The sequence below is a fragment of the Trachurus japonicus genome, chromosome 9 (genome assembly GCF_045865225.1).
Source record: "Trachurus japonicus isolate A0001 chromosome 9, Traja_1.0".
NCBI classification, from domain to species: Eukaryota; Metazoa; Chordata; class Actinopteri; order Carangiformes; family Carangidae; genus Trachurus; species Trachurus japonicus.
The window spans coordinates 8,478,046-8,488,563 of record NC_140915.1 but is presented as its reverse complement, the minus strand read 5'-3'; the positions used below and the strand labels follow the sequence as shown (position 1 = coordinate 8,488,563).

At 37.5% G+C, this 10,518-nt stretch overlaps 1 protein-coding gene across 4 annotated transcripts; it reads left to right on the top strand.

The window, feature by feature from the left end:
- The first annotated feature begins 303 nt into the window (after positions 1–303).
- Positions 304–7,536, top strand: ptrh1 (peptidyl-tRNA hydrolase 1 homolog). 4 transcript variants are annotated; one of them, XM_085788089.1, is made up of 6 exons: positions 304–488; positions 858–983; positions 4,184–4,403; positions 5,279–5,378; positions 5,488–5,533; positions 7,185–7,534. In XM_085788089.1, exons 2-6 carry the CDS (start codon positions 876–878, stop codon positions 7,461–7,463), a joined length of 753 nt encoding a protein of 250 aa, XP_085644215.1. In that variant the 5' UTR covers positions 304–488; positions 858–875; the 3' UTR covers positions 7,464–7,534. The 4 variants fall into 4 exon arrangements, with proteins under 4 accessions (XP_085644215.1, XP_085644214.1, XP_085644213.1 ...); XM_085788088.1 differs by having other exon boundaries at positions 855–983; XM_085788087.1 differs by having other exon boundaries at positions 304–497.
- Positions 7,537–10,518: the final 2,982 nt, after the last annotated feature.

The following is a 10,518-nucleotide window of genomic DNA, read 5'->3' as shown; positions in this document are numbered from 1 at the left end:
ATAAACAAAGTTAGAAAGATGATACAAGTACTGCAGGTAAAACATGGAAAATAAAAATATAAAAGTAAGTAAAGATGTGTCGAAGAATATGACTGAAAATATGCAGGATGTAACGCTGCAGAAAACGTTTAATATATATTAATAAATAGATAAATGAAGTCTTTATCTAAGTGAACAGCTGTGGAAGTGTGGTCTTCCCTCAGCTGCAGTTCTCGGTCTGACCTGTAGGTGGCGGTGCAGCAGCAGCAGAGAGACCGTGTTGTCTTGGCAACTCTCTTTGACTGATGACGTAACGGAGACGCCACCACAGACTGAGCAGCCTGTTGTTAGCATTAGCTCCACCAGAGTTAACAACATTTAGACAGAAAATGACCTAAAGTTTTATCTTTTAGTTTAACTTTTTATCATTATTGTATCTTGTCGCGCTTGTACCGATGTTCTCGCGATATTTCAAGTGAGCGTGAGTGCGTGTGTTACCGCTGAACAAGGTACATTAGGTTAGCACCAGGTTAGCACCAAGTAAGCACCAAGTAACCTTCACACAGGGACAGTGTGGAAACTATCTCGTTTTAAAACTCATTAAAAGATGTTAAAGTTAAGAAATTAAAGGTAAAATCACAAACATAAGACAGATACAAGTTTTAGCGAATCCTTTTAGAGAAATTAACCCGTTATCATAACCAACAGATACTGTATATAAAACAAAACAACCACAAAAACTCTCAAACTCCTCTGATATTTGACTTAATAATAACACGTGGACAGTGTTTTTGCTCTCGGAGCTGAATTAAATGAAACGAGTCTGTGTCTCCGCTCTGAGTAAAATCTCTCGGTATTTGTCGCATTTTATCAAGAAGCTGTTGAACTTTGCCACGATGAGGAAACTCCTGACCAGAGTCCTGAACAGAGTTTTACTGAGTCAGATGTTCACACCTGCGATGGGGCTGGAGGCTGAAGTACACACACACACCCGGAGGAAACTGGTGAGTAAAGAAAAACAACAGAACAAAACATTAAAAAAAAAGAATAAATAGATAAAAATAAAACCTGTTTTCATTCAGCTGCATTGAGCCACAGTGATAGATTAACTTACAGCCAGTCAAACAAACCTGGACATTAGGAGGTTTCAATGTTGTTTTGGTGATTTCTGAAAATGAACATGTCGTGAATTAAGACTGAAAAAACATTTTCTGAGTCAGTTAAAGTCATTTTTCAATTCAGCATAGCTGTCATACATGTACCTGCTGCTCTGTGTTAGATTAGTAGTAGATATATGTATTTATATAGCACATTTGAAAAACAAAAACCCAAGTTGACCAAAGTGCTGTACAACACAGCAGTAAAACATGTAATAACAATAAAACTAAATAGGATACAGGTAATGTATAGTGAAAACATGCAATAAAACAATGAAACAGAAGTGATCATATATCAAACCTAACTAAAATGCCAAGGAAAAGAGATGTGTTTTTAATAAAGAGTTGAAATGCTCAAGGGTTTGTGCAGTTGTTATCAGCAGAGGTAGGCTATTCCACAATTTCCACAAGAGAAATAGCACCTGATAAAAAGCACAAGAAATCAACAAATATAGATAAAACAAAACAAAACAAAACAAAACAAAACAGAGGAGAAGACTTGTCCTTATAAAACAGGGATGTCAAACATGCGGTCCGTGGGCCAAAACCGGCCCGGCCGAGGGTCCAATCCGGCCCTCAGGATGAATTTGTCAAGTGTGAAAGTTTCAAATTGCACATATCTTTATCAAGACATTTCAGGTTGTTTATAAATGCTTTGTAAAAGGATAGTTTGTTAACTTAAACATTTTAATAATGTATTAAAACAAAGGAAAATATTAAAAGATCTTTTTATTTAAAGACTTTCAAGCCACTGTTTCCCACACACCATTCATTTATTCGCCACGAAAGAATTACGTCCGCCACAAATAGATTTTTCTTTTTTTTTCGGCAACGCAATCTCGTTCCGTTCATTCATCTGGATAAAAATAAATACCGTAATAGAGACTATCTAGATTAGAAAAAACAGTAGAAAATATATAAATATGACATAAATACAAACACAGGTGTCACTGTGTGCAGTATAGGTATAAATGAATACAATAAAACTAAGAAGATGTGGATGTGTTGTTGCGTAAAGCACAGTCTGGCTGGGATCTACTCAGCATGTTGTGGTCTGAGTTTGTTGTATAATAAAATACCATGAAAGCTAAAAGTTCATATTTAATAACAATCATAACAGAAATTTCTAAAAGGATAGAAAGAGGCGTCTGCACTATAGTGTCTGGTATCTGACCGTGCTGTATTTAATGCTAATCAAACTTAAAAGGAGTTTTTTCTTTAAGGCATCAAGTCTACGTACATATTAGGTTTATTAACGTGTTATGAAATCCTATTTTTCATATTTACTTCACTCTTCTCTCTCTCTGTTCAGTTCACTGCTCTTTGCTTCTTCACTGAACCCTGTTCAAGTAGAAACAAAAGAAAAGAGAAGAGAAAAGAAGAGAAGAGAGAAGTGTATAGAAGCTCAGTGTGGAGCGACACAGTGTTGACAGTGTGAGCAGCTTCAGTCTGACACAATGTCGACTATAGTGTTTGTGTTCACAGAGCTGCGTCTGCTGCCAGCGGCTCAGTACCATCAGTGCAAGGCAGCGTGTGTGTGTGTGTGTGTGTGTGTGTGTGTGTGTGTGTGTGTGTGTGTGTGTGTGTGTGTGTGTCTGTGTGTGTGTGTGTGTGTGTGTGTGTGTGTGTGTGTGTGTTTTCTGACATAAAGCTCCTCCTGGTGGTTTTTTCAGTCAGGATGAATGAGCTTTGTAGCAGCAACAACTCTTCGTCGTCGCTCTTTTCTCTGTTTGTTTTTTAAGTCCATTGATTGGATGTGACTCAGTTTATTTTTCTTTACATTACAGTATTTATAATTTCAGGCGGTTCTGTACAACACGAAACGACACAATCCATTCATTTATATCACGTCTAAGAATATTATACGTCACTGTGTCAACAACTTCCAAGAAATAACTAAAGGGTCAGTGATGAACAAAAGTCGACAAGAGGAGCGATTCAGAAAGATTTCTATAGATGTACATTTTGTTTTCATGTTGCTTTTATGTTAGAAATGACATTTTCACTATTTTTTTAAACAAAAGTCAGACTGAATGCCCTGAAAATACCAAATGGTGAAACCACAAAAGAATGATAAATATTAAAATATTTGATTCCACCGACACTGGATTCAAGTGAACTCTTAAAAACTAAACTTTCTTTTGAAAACATTACATTTAAATTGATTTTTTAAATGCATTTTTGCAGCACTGTGCAGGACTTTTCCTAAAAACCACCTCTTCTCTTCTAATAATGTGACTAATTATGTAAAAAGTTGTCCAGAAACATGTTGTTGCTCACTCTAATGTTACATAATCAGGAGGAAATAGTGCTTTTATTGGGGACAGTGTCAGAATTAACTGTACGTTATACTACATTACAGTATATATTTAGTTTTTGTATTTATTCAACAATCCTACTGTCTGATTATTTACACAAATACACCAAGTCAAACTCCCTGTAGGTCTAATAACTACTTTACAATAAAAGCTATTCTGAGAATATTATTTTTTTTAGGTATTGATAAAGATAATAAATGAAACTTTATTTATATAGCACATTTTTTCAAGTGCTGCACTGATAAAATAATGTAAGAAACATAAAACAACGAGAAAAAAGTGAAAAATAAATAAAATAAAATAAAAATAGAAGTAAAATCCTGTGGCTCGTGGTGAAATTAATTACAATATAAAACTTTATTAACAGATTTAACATGTTAAAACAGTTTTAAACTGAATCATCAGCTCATCCAGAGCTGTTTTGGCCTCTTCACATGTTTAGATTTTGTTGCCGTCAGTGTCTAATAAGAGTTATTGATCAGTTATTGATCAGATGGAAGATTAAACGGATCAATAACTGTTCACTTCACAGCAGGGAGATGGAATAAGAAGCTGCTTCACTGTGTCTCTGTGTGTGTGTCTGTGTGTCTCTCTCTGTGTTTGTGTGTGTGTGTGTCCCTGTGTGTGTGTCCCTGTGTGTGTGTGTGTGTGTGTGTGTGTGTCCCTGTGTGTGTGTCTGTGTGTGTGTGTGTGTGTGTGTGTGTCCCTCTGTGTGTGTGTGTGTGTCAGGTGGTGGGGCTGGGCAACCCGGGGATGGAGCAGACCAGACACAGCGTCGGCATGGCGGTGCTCGGGGAGCTCGCCGCCCGGCTCGGCGTGGGCGACCGTTGGCGCGGCGACAAGCAGGTGTCGGGTGATGTCATCGTGTCAGAGGTCCGACAGACGCGGCTGGTGCTGCTCCGCCCGCGGCTGCTGATGAACATCAACGGCGTGGCGGTGGCCAAGGCAGGTGAGGTCACTGCCTCTCTGTCTCTGTGTGTGTGTGTGTCACTTGTTGTTTGTGTTGTGTTCAGGAGCTCTGGTTTGATTTAGAGATGTCACGATTACTTGTTTTCACAATTAATCGTGGTATTAAACGCCACAATTAATTAATCGTAAAGATTCCTAAATACCGTTATTTTCTGAAAAAGTTAAAGCAGAAGTAAGCAGAATATTTGTGTTAATATAAGTCTTAAATAGTTCTATCTTCCGACAGCAATCACTTACATAGAGTGTTTGGACTGAAACACGGGTCTGTCAGTCACTCTGCTCTGCTCTGAGCCGAGGAGAAAACTTTTATCGTATCCTACAACCTTTATCCAATGAGGAGAGAGAACGGCATAAAGGGGCGGTCCTCTCTGTGTGTGCAGCCAAGGGATGCGTGGGAATGTGGTGACGTAGGGACGAGGGCAGGAACTGACAAGAAGTTAGCCAAAACGACCGGATCACTTACTTCTGCTTTAACTTAAAAACTTAAACTTAAATTAAGCATGTTTCATCACATTAAAAGCAGCTCAAAGTGCTTTAGATGATAATAACTCATATATTAACATTAAAAATAGGACTTTCACATGAAAAATAGAAAGACCAAAAACAAAAAATAAGAAAAAAAACTGCATTTAGGTGAAAAAGACACTAAAAAGTGCCACATGGGGATATAAAATCATAAAAACAATATTAAAAATGTGACACAAAGTGGTCAAAGTCATAAAAATCTGAGCTGTAGAAATAAATAAGTTCATTTTAAAAGGAGTTAAAAAACATATATATTATATATTTATTAAAACCCTAAAACCCTAAAATGAGCTTCTCGTTGAGCGTTTCTCTTCTTGTCTCTTCCTGTAGCGGGGAAATTCGGCGTCCGGCCTGAAGACGTGCTGCTGGTCCACGACGAGCTGGACAAACCTCTGGGCAAAGTCGCCTTCAAACACGGAGGCAGCGCTCGGTGGGTGTGGTCACCATGGCAACGAGTGTGTGTGTGTGAGGAGGAAGAAGAAGATAAAGAAAAGTTTGATGAAGTTTAACTTGACGACTTTTCACTTTGTCCGTTCCAGAGGTCACAACGGAGTTCGCTCCTGTGTCGACTGTCTGCAGAGCGACGTGAGTCACCAACACATTCTGTCATTACTATCATTATAGTGTTAGTATTTCATTTTTTTGATTTATTCCATTCATGGTTTACAATACATACTACACATGGTTGCACATAGTATTTACATAATGTAGCTACACATAGTCACCATGAATGAAAAGGAGCAGGATGAAGAAAAACTTCTAGTACCTGCCCCTCTCTGTTGTTATAATCACATTGTCTTACTGTCAACACCAATATTATACTCTATTTCAAAAAATTAAAGATGATGAAACATATAATAATAATAATAACAAGAAAACAAACAAGCATAATAGCAGTCGTTATTAATAAAGCAGCAGGAGTGTTCGTTTTCCTTATTTTTATGGGCGATAGTTGGGAATTATTTCTGGAAAAGACGCCAGGATGTTTCTGTCACAACTGAAAATCTGTAATTTTTATGTTTCCTAAAGCAGATAAATAAAATCTGAATCAGAATATGTTGCTCATGTAAACATATATACCGTATATCAAACATATTCATTGATGATGTAACCCACTGTGAACGCTGAACGCTGTTGATGAGACAGAAGTTTATTGATCCAAAGATGAACAAAGAAGCTCAGAGCTGAATAAACATAAAGATGTTATGATGTATTTCACATTCACACAAGGTTTGTTCCACATTTTCATCATCATGTATCTGTGCAGGAGAGGTTTTATTAAAAAAAATAACAAAATAACAACTGGGCAAACAATTAAATCATAATGGACAAACAGTTTTTGCAAATTAAAAAATAACACATCTTAGTTTCTTCAACTTTCACTTTTAAAAACTCACTACACTCACTACAAAAAGGCATTTTTAACCCTCTAGACAACCAGACGTGAACCTATTTTATATTGTTTTTATTTTGTTGGCTTCAATATTATAATTTTTCGTTAATTAGTTTGTTCATTTTATTAAACATGAAAACCAAACACTAAAGGTTTTGGGTTGAAGAACTTGTGATTTTCTTTTTCTTAAACAGCTGATAAACCTTAAGCTCAGACTTAATTTGAATAGGAAAACTAAATCTAATCACATTTCTGCTCCACTTTCCTTTGGTGATCAGATTAACAGACCTTATTTCATAATAAAGTGAATAACTTATATATTTGCACATCATATAACCTGCATAAACAATGAAAATAGTGAAATTAAACATTGTGCGGGAGAGGTGGACGCCAAAAAAGGCTTAACCCGCTATTAACTTTATAAATAAAGCGTGTTTCATCACATTAAAATCAACAATTAAATCATAAGGGACAAACAGTTTTTGCAAATTAAAAAATAACACATCTTAGTTTCTTCAACTTTCTCTTTTAAAAACTCACTACACTCACTACAAAAAGGTATTTCTAACCCTCTAGACAACCTATTTTATATTGTTTTTATTTTGTTGGCTTCAGTATAATAATTTTTCAGCTTTTAATACGTTGATCCACGTGATTTTACTTTCCCTTTTGTTTCATTTTTCATCGGACGGGGCGTCATGTGTCACTGTTTCCTCCTTGTTTTAGTATCTCAGTTTATTTTATCTGTATCTGCTGTATAAATGCTGCTATATAAATGAAGTTTATTATTATTATTATTGTTATTATGATAATAACTCGGTCCCGTCCTCTCGCCGGCTGCAGGTGATGCTGCGGCTCCGTGTGGGGATCGGTCGGCCGACGGGGAAAACGCCGGTGGATCGTTACGTCCTGGGTCGATTCTCCTCGGAGGAGAAGAAGGTTCTGGACTCGGTTCTGGTCCAGAGCGTAGACCTGCTCCTCTCCCAGCTCTGCCTGCAGGACGACTCCTCTTCTTCCTCCTCCTCCTCCTCCTCCTCCTCCTCCTCTCCAGCAGGGGGCGCACAAGCAGCAGGGACGAGCGCGTCGGCCTCGGCTGCTGCTGCTGCTCAGAGCTCAAACTGAACCGACACAGTTTCATTTATTTATTCTCTGGAGTCGAATCTGAAACTGAAACGAAAAGAAGAAGCAGCAGAGGTGAAACAACAAGAGACAGAGACGAAGCTGCTGCTACATCGACATTTCATTCATTCATAAAACGACAAAAACCTCAATGAACTGAAGTGTTTTCACTCGATACGTTTGAACAGTTTTTGCACAATTTTCTCCCAAATAAACAGAAATAGTGAATATGAAGAGAAATAATCTGGATCTTTCATCATTCTGATCATTTGGGGATGAAGTTAAGACGTTTTTTAATCAGAATCAGAAACATTTTATCATAAATAAAGATAAAAAGGATAATAGTAGTTAGTTTAGATAGTTTCTTCAACTTTCTCTTTTAAAAGCTCACTACACTCACTACAAAAAGGTATTTTTAACCCAGTCTAGACAACCTTAATTTTGTTGGCTTCAATATTATAAGTTTTCAGCTTTTAATACCTTCATCCACAGGATTTTACCGGTACTTTCCCTTTTGTTTCATTTTTCATCGGACGGGGTGTCATGTGTCACTGTTTTCACCTTGTTTTAGTATCTCTGTATTTATTTATTTATTTATCCTCTGGAGTCGAATCTGAAACTGAAACGAAAAGAAGAAGCAGCAGAGGTGAAACAACAAGAGACAGAGACGAAGCTGCTGCTACATCGACATTTCACTCATTCATTCATAAAACGACAAAAACCTCAATGAGCTGTTGAAGTGTTTTCACTCGATACGTTTGAACAGTTTTTGCACAATTTTCTCCCAAATAAACAGAAATAGTGAATATGAAGAGAAATAATCTGCAGCTTTCATCATTCTGATCATTTGGGGATGATATTAAGACGTTTTTTAAAAATCAGAATCAGAACAGTTTATCATAAATAAAGATAAAAAGGATAATAGTAGTTAGTTTAGATAGTTTCTTCAACTTTCTCTTTTAAAAGCTCACTACACTCACTACAAAAAGGTATTTTTAACCCTCTAGACAACCTTAATTTTGTTGGCTTCAATATTATAAGTTTTCAGCTTTTAATACCTTCATCCACAGGATTTTACCGGTACTTTCCCTTTTGTTTCATTTTTCATCGGACGGGGTGTCATGTGTCACTGTTTTCACCTTGTTTTAGTATCTCTGTATTTATTTATTTATTTATCCTCTGGAGTCGAATCTGAAACTGAAACGAAAAGAAGAAACAGAGGTGAAACAACAAGAGACAGAGACGAAGCTGCTGCTGCATCGACATTTCATTTCATTCATTCATAAAACGACAAAAACCTCAATGAGCTGAAGTGTTTTCACTGAACAGTTTTTGCACAATTTTCTCCCAAATAAACAGAAATAGTGAAAATGAAGAGAAACAATCTGCAGCTTTCATCATTTTGATCATTTGGGGATGAAGTTAAGACGTTTTTTAATCAGAATCAGAAACAGTTTATCATAAATAAAGATAAAAAGGATAATAGTAGTTAGTTTAGATAGTTTCTTCAACTTTCTCTTTTAAAAGCTCACTACACTCACTACAAAAAGGTATTTATAACCCTCTAGACAACCTTTATTTTGTTGGCTTCAATATTATAAGTTTTCAGCTTTTAATACCTTCATCCACAGGATTTTACCGGTACTTTCCCTTTTGTTTCATTTTTCATCGGACGGGGTGTCATGTGTCACTGTTTTCACCTTGTTTTAGTATCTCTGTATTTATTTATTTATTTATCCTCTGGAGTCGAATCTGAAACTGAAACGAAAAGAAGAAGCAGCAGAGGTGAAACAACAAGAGACAGAGACGAAGCTGCTGCTACATCGACATTTCACTCATTCATTCATAAAACAACAAAAACCTCAATGAGCTGAAGTGTTTCACTGAACAGTTTTTGCACAATTTTCTCCCAAATAAACAGAAATAGTGAATATGAAGAGAAATAATCTGGATCTTTCATCATTCTGATCATTTGGGGATGAAGTTAAGACGTTTTTTAATCAGAATCAGAAACAGTTTATCATAAATACAGATAAAAAGGATAAAAAAAAGTGAAGGAAAAGTAGAAAAACAGGCTGCAGACGAGTGGAGGTGCGTTCACTGACCTGGTTTGGAAATATAATAATAAAACAAAGATGTTTTTACAGGTTGAGAAAAGTTCAGGTTTTTATGAGCTGCTGCTGCTTTTATTCACTTTATTCAACCAGCACTGTCACATCGTACACACACACTAAGGAAAACTGTGTGTGTGTGTGTGTGTGTGTGTGTGTTTGAGGACACACACACACTCTGTTGTGGCTCTTTAGGCTGAAAACATATTGATTTCCTCTTCTGATTGTCACACTAATTACACTCTTCATCAATTAGCTCCTTTAATGAGTTGCATCGAGTCAAGAGTCTCTCTGCGTTCTCACACTGCGGAGAATACCAAGAGTGTGTGTCAATGTGTGTTAGTGTGTGTGTTAATGTGTGTGTGTGTGTGTGTGTGTGTGTGTGGGAGAGACACAAAAAGCCAGAGCAGAGCAACATAAAACAGCGGAAAGAGGCCGACGAGCGGCTGAATGAGGTGGTGGATGTGTTGGTTTATGTGTATGTGTGTGTGTAAGGGGTTGGGTGGTGTGTGTGTGCGTGTGTGTGTGTGTGTGTGTGTCAATACAAAGGAGGCCGGTTAGATTGCGATGGTGGGCCGCCGCCGCAGAAGAAGAAAAGGGGCCGGGGGCCAGAAACAAAAGGGGCCACAAACATTGTTTAGAGGTGGTTTGTTTTGTTTGAGCCTTCTGTGCTGCCGTAGCTCACGGCCACACACAATAGCTGCTGCAGGGACACACACACACACACACACTGGTGGACACGAGGAGGAGGAGGAGGAGGAGGGGGGGTCAACCTCAACTCAAAGGAAACTTCTTCACTCTATGACACCCCCCACCACACACACACACACACACACACACACCCTCTCCTGACCCGAGTTGTTTTAGAGGAAAATTCGTGCAAAACTGTTGATGCACGTTGCCTTCAGGGACAGTTTTTCACCAAGAAGTCTCTGTATTTCCCTCTA

What these genes read in the sequence shown, in the direction of transcription:
- ptrh1 (XM_085788086.1), top strand. Translation starts at nt 792, where the DNA reads ATGAAACGAGTCTGTGTCTCCGCTCTGAGTAAAATCTCTCGGTATTTG. An exon ending in CGTGGCGGTGGCCAAGGCAG is followed by an intron (nt 4,404 to 5,278) that starts GTGAGGTCACTG and finishes CTCTTCCTGTAG; the next exon opens with CGGGGAAATTCGGCGTCCGG. An exon ending in TCGACTGTCTGCAGAGCGAC is followed by an intron (nt 5,534 to 7,184) that starts GTGAGTCACCAA and finishes CGCCGGCTGCAG; the next exon opens with GTGATGCTGCGGCTCCGTGT.